At 50.1% G+C, this 21,809-nt stretch overlaps 1 protein-coding gene across 1 annotated transcript; it reads right to left on the bottom strand.

Annotated features, from left to right (window-relative positions):
* Nucleotides 1–2,992: 2,992 nt before the first annotated feature.
* On the bottom strand, nt 2,993–21,184 carry LOC144136643 (uncharacterized). Its single transcript, XM_077669157.1, is given in 11 exon segments — nt 2,993–3,230; nt 3,232–3,348; nt 4,179–4,208; nt 5,225–6,496; nt 6,711–6,835; nt 8,486–8,632; nt 12,872–13,042; nt 13,572–13,829; nt 14,586–14,769; nt 18,768–19,019; nt 19,506–21,184. Coding segments are annotated over 11 exon segments (4,299 nt in total). The 5' UTR covers nt 21,114–21,184; the 3' UTR covers nt 2,993–3,095.
* Nucleotides 21,185–21,809: the final 625 nt, after the last annotated feature.

Consider the following 21,809-nt stretch of genomic DNA (forward strand, 5'->3'; position numbering starts at 1 on the left):
TAACAATGTGCTCCATATACACAGAAAGTGAGCCGTGTATGGAATTTTTATCGAGTATATTTTACCGAATAACTGCAATCTGATTTCTGTGGCCGGCATATTACGCTCTCGTTTGCATCAGTTCAGCCAGACTCTTTCCACGTGGCTGTAACAGCAGTGGGAGGGGGGACTTGGCCGAAAAACATTTAGTACGGATGCAATAATGCGAAGAGGGATGCCGTTCGCAGTTAGCTCAATTGGCACAGGTCTAGAGTGCTTCACTGCAACGCATCACAGAAATGGCGGGTGCAGTCTGAATTTCGATAAAGCCGAGTTCTTTAAGCACACGGACCACTCGGCGAGAGGAATTATTTGCGCGTAGAACAAGAAAATATCAGCGTGAATGGCAGACGTCCCTGGACGAGACAGAACCGTCATTTCAAAGCTTGCGATATCGGCAGTGATATAGCTGGTAGGGAGTCTATATACCGGAGGAAATGTAATCTTATCATCCATCTCTTAACTTTAATAGCCAGCGAAAGCGTTAACCGGATTTCGGACTGCCTTCTATTAGCCGACTACACTAGGCCTGGTTGGTATGAATGGGTAATGAAGCGGAATGGTCTTTAAAAATAACGGAGTCGATTCCAAGAGAAGGAAAGCGTAGGAGGGGGCGGCAGAAAGATTGGTGGGCGGACGAGATTAAGAAGTTTGCGGGCATACGGTGGGCGCAGCTTGCAAAGGACAGGGTTAATTGGAGAGACACGGGAGAGGCCTCTTTCCTGCAGTGGGCGTACATATATTCAGGTTGGTTTATGGGGGCTAACGTTTTAAAGTGACTCAGGCTATGAGGGGCACTGTAGTGAAGGGCTCCGGAAATTTCGAACACCTGGGGTTCTTTAACGTGCGCTGACATCTCACAGTACACGGGCCTCTAGAATTTGGAAAATTTGTTTTTGGGGAAAGGAAATGACGCAGTAGCTGTCTCAAATCTAGAATTCCGCCTCCATCGAAATTCGATCACCGTGGCCAGGATCGAACCAGCGTCTTTCGGGTCAGCAGTCGAGCGCCATTACAACTGATGCACTGCGGCTGCATAGTCGCGCTGGTGATGATGCTGATAGGTGCCCAGCGAGTTTGAAGGCAGGTGCTGGACTTTTTCTCTACGAGGATAGTGATTTCATTTTGATTGCTGCGACGGGAAATTGTGAGCAATATTGAACGTTGTGCTTCCACGCCCTGCATGCAGAGTCGTCCGCTCGAAGAGCATCGCTGCCACCGGTTGAGCGCATGCAGAGAGTACTGCACCGCCAAGTGTCGGCACTGCACAAACGATGGAGTACGATTCCTCCGGCGATGCGCGCCCGGTTTTCGCTCACTTCACATTTTTCGTTTACGATTCCGCTCCAGCGAAGCCGCCCGAGTCGTTAAAAGCGTAAGTTATGCACTCAACATAGGCAGGTTATCCATGTAATCCTCGTGAACCTTGAACAGCAAGAACGAACCATGGAATGTAGCTTCGATAAAATACCGGTGCTTTTGCGGGCAACCTGTGGGAATGATGTTATGGATGTGTTGCACTCAGCTTCGTCCGTTTCGTGGGTAAACACGGAAGGGCAAATGACCCGTGTGTACCGTTACTGTCGTACGTTCCGCAGGTTTCCCTCATTACTGATGGGAAAGCCTGCGAGAGTCATGTACTATCTTAGTCTGTGTTAGAGTTTTATTTTCCCCGTGCACAACCATCCGGTTTCCGAAATCCGCATCGTGGTGGCGGCCACTGTGCTGGGATTTTGTGTCGGAGAAAATTTAACTGAAACTGCAGCACACTGAAACAGTAGTTGCTGGCCCCCGGGTCAGAATGGGGAAGGCGCACGAACCGACGAGACACAGGAGAGCCGCAGGAAAAGGGAGAACAACCGGGAGCCGATACGGTAGTTCTGGCTCGGAGGAAGAAATGCACGTGGGCACGAGATGCAATGCAAACAGAGAACCGCTGTTTTATTACAGTCGCTCTGGAGACGACAGGAATGGAAGCGTGGTCTGGAGTAATGCAGATCGGGTTGCAGTGGTGAGGTCAGTGATTAGCAGGTGTGTGCCTATTGAAGAACAACCCAGCTACTAGGAAAATAGCGCTAAAGACGAGGACAACAAGAAAAGAAAACAACATGACCTTGTTGTCCTCGTCTTTTGCGGTATTTTTCCAGAATTACGTATCACCACACCAACTCGCCCGTCTCGCCATCGTGTTGAACAGCCGAACGGCTGGCACCAGTGGTGGACTTGGGGAGAAACAAGCACGTAGAATGCAGGCTTGAGGCACAAGGCTAGCGCACGCGGTTGCCGCTGTTCAAAAGCCATGCGAGTGGAAAAGGCCTGTGCATGATTTCACGGTCGGCGCACCATTGGTGGGCCCCTGCCTTTGTCCTGCAGCGAACGTAACTGGGCTACTTACGATTACATACTGAAGTAAAAACCACTAGTTGCACGAAACCAGCACGAAACGATCAGTATCTGTAACCAAGAGACACGCATCGATTAGCTCTAGTCGCGGTTGTAACGTGCTTGCCCTAACGTGGAACAGAAGTGAAACCGTTAAGATAGAAAAGTACAGGTGTCCGCACAGACTTTCGGAACACGCCTGCCGTGAAGAATACAGCCGCCAGGCATGATTCAAAGAAATCAGAGGTTAAATCAGCACTGGTGCATGCAGACGATAACAACACTACTTAGAGCTGAGCCCATGCCGCAAAAAAAAAAGAAAAGAACGATTTTTTTCACGCGGCAGCCGGGTTCCGAAAAATTGTGCTCATCGGTAGGCTGGTACCGGCTAAATAGACAAGAGCACAATTTGTGCTACGAAAAAAAAACAAACAAGAAATACAGAAACGCACAAGTAAGAACTGCAGTGAGGCCATCGTCAAGGTTATTTGCCCGAAAGTTCTCCCCCTTCCACTCCCACGGTGTCCTTATATTAAAAAGAGCTAAAAAAAATAGCAAAATTGGTCGCTTAGCCTGTCAAAGGTTAAAAGTGTTAAGTGAATGTTTAATGAAAAAACTAAAGTCTGGTCCCGCACCAGCGACGCGCCAAGGTAGCAGGCTCTGAGAAGGGCAACTCAGCCGCGAATGAACTGCTCGAGGCTGCGCATCTCGACGGCGGTGGCGAGCCAGGGCTGGAGCAGGAGCTCCTCGAGGAACCAGCGCTGCCAGTCGCGGCCCACCGAGGACACGACGATGTGGCGGCCGCCCCCGCCCGCGGTCCGCGCCGCGCCGAATGCGAACCTCGTGCACGCCAGACCAGACTGCCAGCAGACTGACCACCTCGTCCTGGCCGTGCAGCAACATGTCCCGGAAGCCCGGACTGGTCACCTGTGGCGCAACGGGCAGTCTCATCATGCACCAACCGCCGCGGATGGAAGAAAGGGAAGGACGCACTATCGTGGTGTTGGGTAGCGGTGTGTGCTATCGGCAACGGATTACTTGAGGGGATATGACCCCGCAGGATATATGCTGCCAACTGGGAACGGGCCTCCCGAGAATCTAGGAGCCCTCGGCGCTACTCAATGCTGCAACATGTGTCCAGCTAAGCCCACTACGTAACTGAAGGACCGGCCTCAGATGATAGCGAAAAATTTTGGCTTCATGTTAGGATTGAAAAAAATCGCTGTGGTTCAACCGGGCTGAACCTAGTTGGACGAGCGAAAGCACCGTCAAGGTAAGCACACAAAGGTAAACACTCATCACACGGTTTTATGTAGCGAATGGGGCGTCACGCGATTTTGCGGCTCCGCATACGCAGCTGTGGAGAGGCGCAGCTAGTCACGGGATTAGTTTCGAGGCTAGCGAACGCTGTTGGCTCAAGCGCGCAGATGTGGCGAGTCACGTGGCATAACGTCAGAGCCAAGCCACCACTCCTGGTTTTGAGGTCAAATTTCACAGCCATATGAGCTTCAGCTTTGCGCGGGAGGAGTAGAGCTTTCGCTCTAAAAAGAAAGGAGAGCGTACGTGAGAGAGTGTTAGGCAACCTGTGGCTTGCGGGCCAGAGGCAGGGAAATTTCGAATGAGGACAGGAAGTTTAATAGCACACCGCATTCTCTTTTGCTGGCGAGGAGATGCTCGCAATGGTGATCTAAATCGAGGCGTAGATCACCGCTGTATATGCATGCAACTTATAGCATTAATCGTAAATTGTTGCGTACCGGGCTGCTTACCCACGTCGCTCTCGGAGCCTCACGAAGTTGACGGTCAGAAAAAGGTAAGATGAGGACGTGAAGGAAAGAGAAAAGGGCATGCCGTTATTGTCAGACCATGCACGGGCTAGAACACTGAACACTCTATTCACCTTGACAGAGGTTAGAAATGGAAACTTTATCGTTTCGCGTTCAGCAACTTTTGTCCAGAATTGTTTGATATGAGTGTTGACTTGTGAAACAGTTTATGAACATAATTTTCATATATTGTAATGAAATTTTACAACAATCCCTATATTCGCAGATATCATCCACAGGCGCGCATTTTTTTTTGCTATTAACGTTTTTGCGATCGTCAAAAGCCTCCACAATTAGTTTTCTAAGGTAGTCTTAACTTCTCCATGCGAGCGATATGGAAAAGATTGTTTTAAAGATTTTGGTATACATCGGAAGAATGGACCATTACCTTCAGTTTGGTCATGACAGTACCTCGCAATATCGCAATATTCAAAATTTTTGTCCAAAATTGCTGGGCAGGATGCTGCATACGCTCCACGCTTGTAGTGGGCGTAATATTGGCCCTGAACTTCGAAGGAGCAAGTGACTTCTGTATTGAGATTTTGAAGTTCGTGACGATTTTGAATGCAAATATATTTACATGGCATGCTAAGATGTGAAGTATTCCATTGTGTTAAAGAGAATAGCTGTGTGGGAAATATGAAGTTGGGCTTTGGCCGAACTGAACCCAAGTGAAAGTGACTGCATGAGGAAAGTTGCAAGAGGCCACACAAGAAACGCGCCGTCAATTTAAAAGCTGCAACTCTTGACGTGGACTTTTGCCTTAAGAAAAACCAAGTATAAACACAAGCCCTAACCCAAGTATAGGTATAGCCTTAGTGCAACGTGTAATGTATTTAGTATGAAACTCCAATGCCCCACTTTGGGACAGTGGCGACAACCGTGAACGCAATATTATGAGTTCTGCACTCAAAATATACAATGCGCAATGCAAGATGCGCCAGTAAATAAAAAACAACGGGGTAGAGAGGGCTCACCTTGATGCGCACGTCGTTGCCTTCCTGAATCTCCTGCACAGGCTCATGCAGTCTAGCGTCGCAAGGGAGGCCCAGATGGCTCAGATCGCAGAAGATAGCTAGCAGGCTGTAGGTTCTGAGCGCGGCCATTGTGAGCGTGTGTGTTTGAGATGACCAGCTGCAGGAGTCGCATTTGGGGAAGACGACAGACGTACTGCCGACGTAACGGAAAAAGGATGTCACGTAACAGCCAGGAGAGGGTGCCCCTTCGCCATTAGCTATAGCGTCTTCAGCTCTTGCTGAGTTGATGAAGAGAGTCTCCAAACAATGTCTACAGATGCGGGCGCAGCGAACACCTGCGTCCTGAAGCAGCAAGTCTTCCTTTACAGCCCATTTTAGCACCACTTCAAGGGCGATGCTTTTGGCAGACAGCTGTGATGAAGCAGGAGGCAGCTGACTGTCCAGGCAGGCGATCAGAAGGTTGCCTTGCCGGTGTGGCATCTCGCGTCGAGACGCACTCGCCATAACCAAGAAAATGAGGTCCGAAAATATCCAGGGAAAGCTGGAGCAGGTCTTTTGTGCATTAGAGTACGTCACCATGAAGCATGCGGACGCCATTCTTAGCAGAATGGTCGTTTGCTCCTCGGTAGAGAAAGCGCTTTTCAGGTAACACGCCTCTTCAACTTTTTTGAAAAATCTCTTCCTTGTCGAATCCGCTACGGCACGGTACTGCTTAGTGACGAGAACTTCCACGTTGCTCTTTTCGTAGTGGCTCTTGTTGAAGCTGGAGGTGTCGATGATGAAGCCGGACACAACTTCTGCTTCAGTCTTGATGCCGTACTGCTTCAGTATGCGGTCCATATCGGACTCGTACGCCGCTCGCAATTCCTCCACAACGCTCCTGTAGCTCATCCAGCCGTGGAATTCGAGCAGCTTTATGTTGCTTCTGCCGTCGACTAGTTGGCTGTTGAAGCTGGTGCTAACTACAGATTCCAAGAACCTTTGGAATCTGTAGAGGTGGCCAAGAACCCGGTTTGAACGATAAGTGTTCTTGTTACATCCCTTTGCCATGAAGTCCGGGTATTCTCGGGGCCTTTCGTGTTTCTCCAACACGGCGGCCACCCCGGTCTTCGCAAAGTCTAGGCAGGTGGAGATTTTGGCCGCTATGGAGAGACACTGTTTCGAAAACACGCCGTCCTTAAGCTTGTCTGCCATTGCTAGGTGCGCGTTGGACATCACGCCAACGTTGTCGTTCTTGATGAAGTCCGATATGAATTTCGCCATGCCATCTACCTGGAAGGAGTACAAGATAAAGTTGGTATCAATACCCAATTTCAGCCGCTGGAACGGAGTAATGAGTAGAACCGGAAGAAGTAAATGTTAGCATCCACCCCCTGCAGCTTGCATGTAAATTAATATTACATTTCGTAGGAAGCAGTCGTAGTTGGCTTCGGTGCATTTTGTTTGACTCCAATAGCAAAATAAGAGCCATCTTTTTCGTATTTACCAGACTCAGTTCAGAACGCTGCTGTTGAACCTTTTGTCCGTAAATCATGGGCTCTTGGTTGTGTCCCGGAAAGAACAGATTCCTGTCCCAAATGACAATGTACTCGTCTCCATCCAAGTCGGAACCTGCAAAAAGATGGTATTTAATATGTACGCAGCGACACTAGCTATCGAAATGGAGTTGGTGGCTTCATTATTTCAATTCTCTTCATCATGGGCGTTTCCCCATATTCCCTCCATCTCTTATTACAAACAGCCTGTGCTCCGGAGCCCAGTGACGAGCTCGGAAGAGAGACTGGAACAAGCGACTGAATATGGCTCTGCCGTTCCTTTTTTTATCTGCGGGAGATGACATAGCTGGAAGCTGTAGGGCGATACTGATGGCCAGACGATGTATGGGTAAGGCAACAAAAAAACTGTAACGAAGGCTCGGAACTTTGTATACAAGCCAGCAACGCAAAATGCTCAAAGTGCGGCAACGCAAGGAGCTCATTTACCGAGGAAAGCATTGCACTGCAATTGAGTTTTTACACGCTCAGATATCGAAGTAGTTCACTCTCATATAATTAGTATTGACAATCCAGAACGACCACACCCCTTGCTGGTGTAGCAGAAAGCCTTCTTGTTTGCTGGCGATTACAGACATCGTTTTGAGAAATATGGCGAGAAGTGCGGGTAATGCGCATTGAAATGTAATTCCCGATGCATTACTCGCAGTGCAGAAGCAGAACTTTTTCTCGTTGACAAACCGACTGCTTGCATTCATACTGGAGCTACCTGCATACGTGACTGATTACAGGGTTACAAGTTTTCGGTACTTCTGGTCTCCAGCACAGGGCAAGCCCTAGGCGTCACAGCGCGCTTGTTTAGGAAAGTAAAACGCATGGTAACGATGTATGCGATACCCGCACAGTAAACACAGCCACGTACTTTTCAGTAGAATTACTTTACTTTTTTTTGTAGAACTGTAGACCTAGCGGATGCACTATTGACCGAATATACCTGCCAGCTTCCGCACACTTCACTACGCAGAATTGGAGTATAGGCAGGCCGCAGTGCCCAGGTGGCGCTGAAATTGTTCCGCCACGCACGTAAAAAAAAAAAAAAGCTGCGGTCTGCCAATTGGGCGGCGAAAAACGAGAGACCACGTTCTGAACGATTAGAGGCGCGCGTTTGGCTGATCACATTTCTTGCCAAAGTGCTGTCGACGTAGCCCAGTTGGCTGACGCGCGCGCCACGTGTGGCTTCGACAGAGTGTGGAAGCTCGTGGCTATAAGCGCAGGCAGACAGCGCGGAAATGCACTACGGGTGCGCGCCAGAAACCGCTTGCCCCTCTGGCTAATTAAGCTGTGTTCCAGGTAGTTTGCCGTGTCGACAGCAGCGCCGGAAGGTTGCGCATACACAGGCTGTAAAATGAAATGGCAGTACAAGTGAACGGCAGCAGTACTAGAACCCTACAGAATGAAATAAACCTGTTCAAATTGCGCGCTTCTTGAGTGCGGCCGTCGGTACGCGGCTTGAAGAAATGCGCTCGCCGCTTTAGTGTCCTGCTGCAGCGCGTTCTACCGTCCGAGCTAGTCTGAAGCGACGCCGACTAGGGTCAATGGGCCCAGCTGACAGCACTGAAACCGTAGTGGCGGCTCTTAAAGTCAATCACGGGTGACCGAGTAAGCCTTGACCATGCACTGCACGCGTACGGAGAGGGCGCGGCCGTACTAAAGGCGACCAGAGAAAGCGCACCGGCTTGCGCAGAAAAGCGGTTCGCTGCATGCTTGCCTGCCATTTCGTCGGAGTGTGGCCTGAAACCATTTGCCGGGAACACGACGCAGTCTTTGATGTGATGCAAGGCCGGGACATTCACTGCGGTGAATTTCCTCACGTCGCCGGGGTGCAGACAGGGGCACTTTGTCACGAGCACGGTTCCTGTAAAAAAGCAGGCACGCTTCGTCGAAACTGCACCGCAACGGTTGTCTGCAAGCGAATGGAGGTGAAACACTGCATAAAGAAGTGGCGCATATGTATAAAGTTCACATCAAAGTCGTAGCTTTCGTTTTATTTTTTGAAGAGTAACGTCAACACGTGTGCTGCCTGAAAAACTTGGGAACATACTTCTACACTGTGCGACATTCATCATTCGTATAGTGTGGTCCCTGAGCCCATGATTTGAACTTAATGACGACGGATTACAGGCACCGCGAGCGTATGAGTGCGTGAAAGAAAAATCATCCTGGAGGAAATTTCCTTGCGATGCTCACAATGCAGTGGCACAGCACACACGCCACCTGCACAGAGTGGCACTGCTGCATCGTTCGCCAGCGAAACACTCGCATGGCAGCAAGAGGCATGGATGGCTAGAAAAAAGGGCGTTAATAACAGCACGGGTACCGGGCATCCCCTAGCAACCAGATAAAAGTAGAGTGACAAGCAGTGGCACCGCAAGGCGGCAGCCTCTGCGTGAAGCGGCGTACCAAGCCTGCGATATACCGCATTGTCCTGCATGCAAGAAGTAGCGTCAAGGAAACGTGCAGTGGTGGTCGTTTCTCCAAGTGCTTTTGCAAGCATGTCAGTGGGCACAACCTGAGATCAGCTTCCCGGATATAAGGCCTGACGTATGTGAAAAGTACGCACGAGGCGCAGCGAATACATTTCAGTCGCCATGTGCGAGTTCATAACACCAGTTTTGCCACAGGAGCATAGATTAAAAATGTTAGCACCGAATTGAAGTGAGGAGGACCACTTCTCAAAATAAGGCCAGAAGAAAATTCACAGGATAGGCTTCAGGATGGTGCGGCAATGGAATGAGGACGGCTTTGTTAAACGTACGGTGTGAGGGCTCTTTGGAAAACGCGCAGAAGTGTTTCGGCCTCAACCTTCTCTAGTTTTCCCGGGAGGTCTGGCTAACGAGGGGTGCTTGAACACATTAGGAGGACGGCTAAGCTTCGCCTTAAAAAACGAAGGGCTATCGCCGTCTACTCTCCTTTCTATACTTTTTATTTCCCATTTTTCACCGATTACCAAGCTACAATCACATTACCGATGACGTTCATTGATTACAATACCAATTACCAACCACAGTTATCGATGACAAGTCACTAATCATTATATGGGCTACACTGCAACACATGCTACACCACTACATACCCATATGTACGTACCATTTGTTTCACGGCGTTACTATGTCACACACCACAACGCGTTCACTAGGTGTCCCCCTAACACACTTGAACTAATGACAATTCGTGCACTACGCGCTGCGTGCCCACCTAGAAATCAAAGGGTCTGGGTTCGAGCCCCAGTGCCGGCTAGTTTCTTTTTTCATTTAAGACTTTTGGGATTTTTTCCCGACTCATGAAGGACGTCGGCCGACGCCAGGTTTTCAGCAGAATGAGCTCCTTTTGATGTCGCGCAATATGAGACCCAAAATCCGATGAGCGCGGGCGTAGAGGGTGTTAGGAATATGCGTATAACTAAGCAAACAGTTAGGAGGTTTAAGGAATATCTATTATAACTGAAGTTCACAACACCTTTCAAGGAAACCCGACGTCAGAAGACACCCGAGATGATGGCATAGCGGGAAGACTAACGTTTCGAAGGTGCGCACGCGCTACGGAATACTATGTAGTGTGGGGGGCTCCGGATTAATTTCGACCACTCGGGGGTCCTGAAAGTGCGGAGAAATCTCTCCTCCATCGAAATACAGTGTCAAAGTCAAAGTCAAAGTCATTTATTCAGGCAGCAGTAATAGGTGCCTAGGAGGCAGACATAAAGGCAAATTAATGCCTGACTCAGTGTCGGCCCCCTTCCCCCCTTCCCAAACACATCACTCAACAGCAGGTACAGTCACATCGTTGAACAAAGTTTCGATCAACATAAAAGGAACACATTAATACAGCATAGCATACAGGGCTAAGTCATACTGCGAGGAAACAAACAGCCAATATAAATCGCATGCAGTAATAGGCAGAGAAAATAAACAAGCGGGAACAATAAAACATTCACAACAAAAAACCATCTGGTGTCTACTTGGAACCCAGAAAAAAAAAGGAAATAGTCAAAATTGTGTGCTAAAAAAAATGTGTTAATGTTTCTGTTAAAGGCTAGAGCTGAAGAACTGTCAGTAATAATATTCATAACCATGGCGTGCTTATTCAAGAAGTCAGGAATCTGATATGTTAACTTTTGTGTTCCGTAGTTTGTACGAATCCTGTCTCTGTTATAAATGGTATGCCGGAGATTGTACATGTGTTCTTTATGAAGATATTTCTCTGTGAACGATGATGCATTCTGTTTGATTTGAGTGTATATAGCTACTGCTAGTTTTTTACATAGGATGTTTGTGATAGTCAGGATTCAGTGTTTTTGGAATAACGGTGCTGTATGAGTTCGGCGTGGGACATTTTCTATTTGGCGCAGAAAATGTTTTTGTAGTACATGTAGGTTTTCTAAATTTGTTTTTGTGGTCGTACCCCATACAAGAAGACAGTAGTGCAGAGGGGAGTGTATTAGAGCATAATACAATTGCTTTTTTAACCATAGTGGTAGCAAATCCATTAGTTTATAGGTGAGCCCAATCGTTCTTGAGATATCTGTTCGAACTTTTGCGACATGTGCAGACCAGTTTAGGTGTTCCTGAAAGATTACACCTAGAAATTTATGTGATGCAACGCGTTCGATCTGTTCATTGCCGAAGCGCAGAAGAATGTCTGACATACATTTATTTTTTGGTCGAAATACAATATATTTTGTTTTGTTCGTGTTTAGGGCTAGTTTATTTACGTCGAGCCATACCGATAGGTTACACAGCCAGACATTTGCCTGCCTCTCAATATCTACAATATTCGCACCAGAAATAAAAGCGTTAGTGTCATCAGCATACAGGGTAATTTGCGGGTTAGTGGAATATTTACAATATTATTGATATATAACAGAAACAATAATGGACCAAGTATAGACCCTTGTGGTATCCCATATGCGATAACACCAATATCTGACTGCGCTTTGCCTACCGCTGTGTACTGAAATCTGTTTGACAGGTAACTCTTAATTAAATCGAGAGCAACGCCTCTAATCTCGTAGTTGGGTAACTTTTGCAGTAAGATTTCATGTTTGATAGAGTCGAATGCTTTTTTGAAATCAAGAAACAAACCTACTGTGTACAATTTATGCTCAAAGTTATCTATTATTTGATCTTTATATATATAAGGGCTGTCTCCGTTGACTTACATTTTTGGAACCCATACTGTTGTTCTACTATGACGTCGTTTTGCTGGAAGTAGTTTAGAAGGCGTGTATTTATAACTTGTTCTATTATTTTAGAAAAGATTGGCAAGACAGAGATAGGTCTGTAGTTATTAAGGCTACATTTATCACCTCCTTTATGAACAACGAATACTCTTGCGATTTTCAGTTTATCAGGAAAGACACACGAACTTAGGATCAAATTGCATATATGCGACAAAGGGCGGCTTAATAGATGTGCAACTGATTTTATTGGTTGCGCTTTCAAGTTATCCACTCCGCAAGCACTACTGTTATTTAGCTTTTTTAGTAGCGTAAATATTTCTGCCTCTGTAGTAGGAGTCAAATAGATTGAACCCGCAACAGCCGAACCCATATATGATTTGCAGTCAAGGTTAGAGCTATCCGCGTTGTTCGTATTAAATGCTCCTGCGTTTAGGAAGTGTTTGTTGAATTTATTTGCTAGCGAGGTTCCCGTATAAGTTGTGCCTTCAATATTCAATTCCTTGAGTTCTTTCTTCTGAGTATTTGACATGAGATGGTTTGCGGTTTGCCACATTTTTGCCATTTTTGCCACATTTTTGCGGTTTGCCATGTTGATGACACCTGCAAACTTGTTTTCGTAGTAGGAATGGCGCGCTTTTTTAATGTCATGTCCTAGTTTGTTTCTTATTTTCTTATATTGATTTAAGTAGTCCAGAGCTCTAGTTCTGATAAATAGAGCGAAAAGTCTGAAGCAGGATTCGAAGCCGCGACATTGGGCACAATATAGCTAATCTGGAACCTGGGAGCTCCAATCCCACGGTATTTTGCAGTATTTTTGCACATTTGGTATCATTGCACGTCGCCCACATTTAAACGCGGTCCCAGCTAGCGCACTCGTGCGCAGCAGAATGGTGTAGCCACAGCCACCGCGACGGGTACCTGACAGGATGAATACCGGCGGGCCATTTTGCTGTCGGGTGGACGAACCAAGTGAAGTGAACTGCACGAACACCTGGCCGTACTTCAGCGTCCCGGTCTCATCGAGCACACCGAACATGTTTCGACCCAAGTTGCGCGGTACAGCGATGCGAGTCTTGGACAGGAGAGACTCTGGAATAAAGAAAAAAATGAAGCGTACATTAAAAATATTTTACGTATCGACTCCAGAACTGCTATATACGCGAATTCATTGCTTCGTACATATACTGCATAGGTTTAGGGGGGGTTTAACGCCCCAAAGCGACTCAGGCTACGAGGAACGTCGTAGTAAAGGGCTCCGAAACTTAGATCTGCCGGGGTGCTTTAACGTGCACTGACATCGCACAGTACACGGGTCTCTAGAATTTCGCCTCCATAGAAATTCGACCGCCGCGGCCGGGATCGAACCCGCGTCTTTCAAGTCAGCAGCCGAGCGCCATAACCACTAAGCCACCGCGGCGGCGTACTTCATACTGCACAGTGTCTACGCAGTTTTTTCGGTAAAATCGGCGTAGCGCCCGATACGTTTGAAAACAGCGCGAGTGCTGTACAACTGCTAGCGCGTCAAATCATTCGCAGCTAGCTACTGCGATTCTTGGAACTATCGCTGCCGAAGGCCGCACTGTTCGAGGGGCGGCGGCGGCAGGAAGGTCTGGCTCACCCATGGATGTCCTGTAGACAGCAAACAGGATGGAGCGCACGAAGGGGTCCCGCGTGAGCGAGAAGCCGTGGCGCAGCAGCTGGCCGAAAGGGAGCGCTGGGCCCACGTACGTCTCGAGAACCTGCAGCGCGACGCTGTCGCTGACCAGAGGCTCTGTGAACAGGGTCACCATGCGCTGCTGCAGGCAGAAGAACACCCGGCTGGGGACGCCCAGCTGCTCGAGCAGTGTGATCAGCTGCCGGTTCAGGAACACGGGACCTGGCAGAACGGGGCACGTGATGGACGGTTGCAGAGTACGCTGCATGGGGCGACTCGTACAACAACCGAGCCTGACGTAGCTTGCGCACATCTAAAGTTGCGTGTACGCGCTTTGGATTAGATCAGACTCGAGGAAGAAAAAAACACGCCGCGCCTGCCGAACTGTAGAAACATCAGCCCAACAGGTGCACTACAGGACACAGCCCTCACCCGCTGACCCCGAATAACCACGTCCTGCGGGACCTGCGGTAACCTTATCCCCGCATACTTCCTAATCTCATCCGCCCACCTGACTGAGTCAGGTGTACCTGCAACGTCTGCCTTAAGCCACGTCGTTATTCTAAGGGACCAAAGGCTGCCTTCGCGCATTACATGCCCTACTCATTCCATGACATGAAATAGGAATTAACTCGCGTTTATTTCTTGTCCCGCTCTGCTCAATCCCCGTCTTTTAACGTTGCACGTATCATTTTCCTCTGCGTACCGCGTTTCGGTGTGCTTAGCTTAATTTCAACCCTTTTCGTTAGACGCCATGTTTCTGCACCACAAGCGAGTGATGGCAAGATACAGCTATTGTATAATTTCCTTTTGGGGAACACCTGTATATGCATGACCTGAGATTACCTCCTGTTGAGGCGCGTCGCATACGCTGTGCGCTCCATTAACATTTCTTCAAGCACGAAGCTTCGTTACGCCCGACTAAAATTGCGACGCGTGCGGAATGAAATATGGAGAAAAGGCATGTTGTGCACTTACGCGGAGCTGAAATTTTGATGACGTCAATGCACTCCGAGTTGACGCAGTTGAACTTGCGCATGCTTTTCCTCAGGACTATCTGCCTTCCGCTGAGCAGTGGGTTGACGCAGAGCATGCCTTTGTAGCCAGCGTAGCGAATTTGGATGGCAGACGGGGAGACAGTGAGGCCGATCTTATCGGTCACCTATTGGAGAAAGACAAGTCACGGCCCGCACCATGGGGGTTGATGTCGCAGGTGTGTGCAGCTACCTCAATCTTGCGGCACACGCATGAGAGAATTAATCTATGCATGAAGGCATTAGCCTGCCGTTACCCTACGCGGCAAATACCCATGTAAACCCAGCAGTGCGAGCGACTCATTACTTTCTGGAGCCTCACAGAAAAATGAAATCATATTAGGCAGAAAATCAACCGCAATGCTTCACAGCTTCCTATAATAGTGGGCGGTCGGAAGCTGGTTTCTGATCGAGCACTGAAAAGGCGAAATCACCAGAATTTAACCAGGTGAAAGACACGGCAGGGGGACCGTTCCTAGCCACAAGGCAACGTTTGAATGTCCCGAAAGCGACGAATGACTCGGAAGGGCAGCTCATTTAACTAAAGCTGCATGAATGAGTTGTGTTCGCAGCAACGAGGAGAGGCACAGACGGCAAGGCGCCACCCCCCACCCCCTTTGCAACATGCACGCGCGTTATGTGAAGGACTGAATACATGAGGACTATATATTGCTCACAATCAGGATTCCAAGAACTCGCTCCGCCGACTTTTGCCAGCGACATTGCACCTGTGTGCAGAATTATAGACCTCGACATGCCTGCGAGTGCGCTGGTGTAGAAAGAAGCGGGAGCTACGGACAGACCGCCACAGAAAGCTGCAGGTAGAAGGCGGGAGGCCGAGTGCGGTGCCCGACGCTGCCGATGCTCACAACGGACTCCCTGCGGTATGTTGTGCCGTTGTTCTCCCCCCGCCTCGCGGGAGCGGGCGGACGATCACGTTTGTGCGTGCGTGCGTGGCGGCAAGCGTCCCTACCAGGAGCCGACGGCGTAACGGCTCGAAGTGCCGAAGGAAGTCGGAGCCTGGCACCATACGGGCTGCCAGCAGAGGAGGCGAGACGTTGGCTGCAGGAAAGCGCTGCCCTGCGATTGACACCTGATCCGCGCGAGACATCCCAAAGAGGCCATCGGCCCTCCCGTTGTAACGGGCGTGGTTTCTGAGAATTGGGCATGCCTTCTTGGCCGGCTGCAGGAGCAGCGAAGGCGAAAACACCGTTGGGCGAGGAGGACCCTGAGAGAGAAAGAGAAGCCGAGAATCTCCAGCGAGACGCGTTGGTCGCGGCGGGAAGACACAGGAGAGCCAGCCGCTGGGAAGAGAGGCAGACCACGGTAGAGCCGAGGCCGCCGTGGCCCGCCCACGCAAGATGAGCGGAGTGAAGCCCCGACCTGCCGGACGACGACCAGTTCTAAAAACCAGCGGTGAGCGGACCCCCCGTTTCTCCTTCAGGCAGAGAAATAATGTTTTGCCGAGTTACGGCCTTGTTGGCTCAATTCTCCTCGCTTCAGCAGGACCCGTAGATACCAACTAATTAGTTTGTTTTATGAGCGACCCCGGACAGGCGGGAGCGTCACATAAAAAAAAATGCTACTTTCGTTGAACCTTTCTGAAAGGAGTACAGACACCTAAATTTTGGGTGCTCGTTTTCTTGTTTGTAATGAAGCGTAAGGCATTAATATACATGAATTACCACCAGATATTCTACGACCACTAAATAATTTATAACCACATTTTTTTCGTGCTGTTTCGATTTCAACAGCCGAATGAGGACTGACGTCAACTTGTACTTACAGGTTACGTGACATAAAAAAATCAATATAATCGCTGCTTCCTCATTCGTTGTCATTCCGGCTCGTGAGGAAGTCTGGCTTCAGCACTGCAGTAAGTTAAAACAATAAAGCAGCGATTTTATGGACGTTTTTTTCATGCCTCACTTGAAACAAAAGCACTCTTTGACGTCACAACTATATTTGGGTTGTTAAAGCCGAAAAAGAATGGCAGAATAAATTCGATTATAAATTATTTAGCGGTTGTAGATGAATATCACGTGGCGATTCATTCGTAGTACCGTCTTCCGCATCATTATAGAGAAGAAAACATGCGACCAATATTAGGTGTCTATACTCCTTTAATTTTCGTCTATAAGGATTTGTGCATGGTTTGAGTCGCCAATATAATTAGCGTTTGGTTTACTGGTCGTCATTATGCATGGAACTTTTCCTGAAGATCTAGCTGTAAGGTTCGCGAAAATAAAATTTCGGCATCAATGAAGCCTTCGACAATGGTAGGATGATCGATTTTTGCACGCCATAGCAACACCAATGTGCTTTCAGGCAGGCAGTAGCGGAATGTGCTAAGAGTTAATTTCGACCACCTTGGCTCACTGGCCAAGGCAGGAGCGTTGCCGCTCCAGCTCCAAGCAGCGCGCAGGGCGTTGCATCACATAGACCGGCCCCATCGCGCACCGGACGGTGGCTCGCTACTGCAGCGGATGCGCACGTACCCACGCTCACGAATGGGTGCGGCGCTGCAGGAATATGAGCGCCTAACAGAAGACGCCCCCCTACGGCCACTGCCCGCCCTGGACTGCTGCGTCGGAGATACAGCGAGAGATCGTCGGCATCGCCGGAAAGCGGAGCACACCCCTCTGCGCTGTGCAGCAGCTGGCCAAAGCCGTCATACACGAGGAGCTTCAGGACCATCTTCTCGTGTACACCGACGGCTCAGTGGTCCGCGACAGCCGCTCCCTCGCAGCGGCGGCTACCATCCCCGCCCTGCGTCTGCACAGCCAGACACGCCACCTTCCTGGTCTCCTGCACCACGACGGAGCTGATGGGGATCCAGCTGGGATTGGACCTGCTGCTCTCCATCGTCCCTCCGCCGCCCAGGAGTGCTCTGCTATGCGACTCCCGCACCGCCCTCATCCGCCTGCAGTGCAATGGCCGGGGTACCCCACTAGTGCGCGGCATTCGCGCAAGCATCGAGTGCCTCGCGCAGAAAGGATGCGTTGTGCGTGCACAGTGGGTGCCCCGCCACTGCGGCATCGCTGGCAACGAGGAGGCCGACGAACTCGCGACCGCCGCACACCAACTACCTCCAAGTGATCTCCCCCTTGCGCTGGAGGACGTGCGTGAGGTCATCCACGACCATCTCCGACGACAGCACCCTGACCCACGGATCGCCGGAGGTGAGCGCATCGCCAGCATCAACAGCTGCTGCGCTCTTTCGCGGTCGCAACGCGCAATGATCCTCCGCGCGCGCATCGGCTGCGTGTGGCCTGGGGAACGATGGGTGCGTCACGGACTCGCGACGAGTGATGTGTGTGATGGATGCGGTGTAGTGGAGATACTGGAGCACCTGATCCTTCGCTGTGCCGCGTTCGCTGACGCTCGTCGTGATATGCTCGCGGCGCAGGGCATACTCCCAGACTCGCTCAAGACGCTATTGTGGCCGCAGGGTAGTGCGCGCACACGTGAGCGAACCTTGGTGAGCCTCTGTGAATTTCTCGAACAGACGGGCTTGACGTCCCGTCTGTTTTGCGCCAGGTAGGGAAGCGCAGTGACAGAACGCTCCGCATGAACTACCTCAGACCAATAACAGCTGGGCGCCCCACCCCAGCTGTTGTGTGCAAAGTGTTTCGCGCGCGGGTTTTTATTTTTTTTTCTTTCTTGACTGCACATGCTACATTATGGTAGTATTTCGAGCCTTCAGCGTGGCAGCGCCGTCACGCCGTCACGTGGTTGGTCACGTGGCGTGGAGGAGCTGCCGGCGGCACGGCACCGTGGCTGATTACGTGCCTCGTCACGTGGTTTGTCACGCGACCAGCCGCGTGTGCGGAGCAGCTGCAGCTGCTGGTGGCGCGGCGCGCCGGCGAAACCGAGCTGCAAAGGAACGCCCAACGAAACACAGCGGCGAAAGACTGACTTTGCAATTCAACTGAGCAAATTCCATCCGGCCAGCTGTAGCTATCGCGTCACTCCAGGTTTAACCAGAGCTAAACCACCGCAAATTTTTAGCAATTTAGGAGTTTATCAGGAGCACCAGTTTAAGCAGGTATTTGAGCTAATAACCTCGCTCACCACCTTGACGTTACGATAGTTCGGTGGTGGACGTTATAAAAATATGGTTTACCTCTTTGAGGAGCCCGGGCGAAATCATGCCGATGCCGTCAGAGAAGATGTAATGTTCGGCAGTGACTGGATGCTTTCCTCCCAAGATGTCGGGGACTTCCCGCACAGAGTTGCTGAGCAGGGGAACGTGTACAGATTCTTCCGTAGACGAGAAACACTGTCCCATGCGTGCCATCTTTTTGGCAGTGCTCGCAATACCACTGAAGTCACCCATCCAGTAGCGAATCATCTCGCTCGAGTAGCCCTTTGCGTCCTAAGAAAAAGCGCGAAACGTAATGACCGTAAGACAATCGAGAGACTAGTAAAATTAGTTTTGGATCGCATGCTGCGGTTACGCAGAGGCGTCGCACACATTCCCCAACGCATTATTGCGAAAACATCGTCTCATTGAAGGCTGTCCATTTTCACTGGTGATCCTTTCTAGTATAGCCTTCACCTGCCTCGTGTAGGGCATGGTTTTCCTCGGCTCACTCAGCCGAGGCGCGAACAAACAGTTGGCTGTTAAACGGAAGCGCCATTCGCTGATGCTGCTCACTCGCACTCAGATACGAGCAAGGTGTCAAAAGCTGCTTTTTCTTATCTCGACTGCAAGGAACAAGACAATGGAACACTACACTTGCGCTACTGTTATGACAAAGGCACCTAAAGGCACCTTCGGCAAGAAGCGGTGCAATCCACGCCTTAGCACTTTCCAGGGCACGATCGTAACAAGCCTGGGAATTGAGAACTGCCAACTCACCGTTGCGTAAAGCCAGGCCCCATGGTCCCGAAGCTGGCTGCACGAAGTGGCCAGGAGCCTGAACCGCCTGTTTCCGGCGACCAGGCCATCGCGGAGCGTCCTTGCGACAACCCGCTCGATGACCATGTGCCGACAGTGACCGGACATGAGCGAGTAGGACAAGTTCTGCATGTTGTCGTCGCGAAATGACACACGCAGCGAGAACTCCGGGTCAAACTTGCGAAGAATCCTGTTCTGGCAGTGGATCTGCGGAGGAAGCAAAATGACCTTCGACGGAGTGACGATGCAGCGTCGAACCAAGCAAGTACCAGCGGGCGTCTTTGAGAGAGCGGCGGCTGGGGTGCAGAACTTTGCGAACAGCTTCGGCAGGCATGAAATTATGTCGACAATCTCGTGCTCTTCGATGGCGCTTCGAATGGCGTACAGAGCCAACTCGAGGGCAGGACCACTGGTGTGGAGAAGCCTTATCAACAGCTCTTCAAACTCTTCCAGTTTTTCACAAGCAAGTAAAGCCATTTGAGCGAATCCGTCGTGTCCTTGCTGTAGGACAGCGCTGAAGGCGTAGCATGTTGGGAAGCAAAGATTCGGCTTAATCTTGCTGTGGCATCGCATCTTGATCTCTCTCAGCTTGGCGCCAACCTTCTTCGTAAGCATGGGGCTGTACTGGAAAGTGGTCTCTGGCTTGCAGCGCGCACAGAGGCGACTTATCGCTTGTCGCGCTTTCAGCTTGTTTCGGAGGGTCAGCTTGACGACTGAGCTCCCGCCAATGTCGTAGCTGCGCATCACCCACCAGCAAGGACATCCCAGTTGGAAAACGCGGTCGTACCATACGCCATCTCCTGTGGATGCTTCCCACTCATTCACGTCGTACGCACTTCGGTACAACAGCGGGACAGTGACGAGTTGAAGGTAGATGCCTAGTGCGTCGTGGTAGGTTTCAGCCTCGTTCAGAACGACTCGGAAAATGCTGTGGTACGGTATCTGCAACTTGTATGAGCTGCAAGTATGACTGCAGCCTTTTTTGTGGACTAGCTTGAGCATGACTTGCAATAGCCGTTCGTCGTGCTTGAAAGCGCAACTCAGGGTGTACCCGGGGGCGCCAGGTTTTGAATAAAAGACGTGGCTTTGGGCGAAAAGGCAGAGCCCAGCGAAGGTGCCGAAAGAGAGAGATGCAAGCTGAATGTCGGCTTCGTGCGGCATCCACCTGCACCAAAACCCACGCTCTCGCTCCGGGATCAGCCACTGGAGATGGCCCCTGAACGGCATCATTCTGCCCAGAAGGCACCACTGCTGAGTTACCCTTGCGCTTACGGCCTGCAGCGCGCTCGTGGGAACAGCTCTGCTGCCTGTGTCGGGAAACGTGTATTTGCACACGGCCTGGTAATATCTCTCCTCCGTGTGCGTACCCGGCTGTTGGGCGACAGAGCTGATGTGAAAGCGCGCGCGCAAGGGGATGTCGATGGTCGTGAAAAATCTCTGTAGCAGCGAGACATTTTGGTCGATCCCTGTGGTTTGCTCTTTCCACACAGCAAGCAATGCGAGGCTGTCCCCCATCTCGGAAAGCCTGAAAGAGGAGGATTTCAATCGGCGAGGAAAGGGCTTTGGCATATACACTCGCGCGCTTTTAACAAAGAGTAAAACGGCTCAGTATACCGCTATGTGTACTCACGACCGAAATGCGAGAGACAAACGAACAGGCAACTAACTATACACGTGTTGACCTGCCGAAAGCCACAGCAAATATTTCGAGATTACTGCGGGGACAAACTCTGTACAACCGAGCTACAAGTCGGACGCTTGTTTATCATGTTCGGAAATTTATTTTGAGCATAATAAAACTTGACAGTACGTACCATTCCTCGCGTTCCCGATTGGTTAAGCATGTAAACGATCCCTTCTTTAAAGCGAGGTAAGCAGTTCAAGCAAAATACCAACAGTTCGCTGGTGCAACAGAACTACTCGAGCACATTTGCACTGCCGTGACTGAACACTGCGGTCGCAGGGGCTAGCCATACACTGTAGGGTTATTTTGTCCGGAAAGTAATGTCCGTGATTATGTTGTGGAGCAACTATATGTCACAGTGCGCTAGGACCGGTTGGGAATGGTTGAGGGGAAGTTAGCCTACGCGGGCGCGGTCGCGCAGTCTCTGCGCCCGTCTTGAGATGAAGTATAGGCTTTTCCTGAAACTCGTTTACTTCTCCCGTGCAAGCCGTAATGCAGCGCCCGTTGGTACATCGGATTGGAATCAAATTTTGTATGAAACTCTGCATGTGCGCAGTGGAAACTTTCCGCATGATAAAGAT

Source organism: Amblyomma americanum, chromosome 1 (genome assembly GCF_052857255.1).
Source record: "Amblyomma americanum isolate KBUSLIRL-KWMA chromosome 1, ASM5285725v1, whole genome shotgun sequence".
Lineage (NCBI taxonomy): Eukaryota > Metazoa > Arthropoda > Arachnida > Ixodida > Ixodidae > Amblyomma > Amblyomma americanum.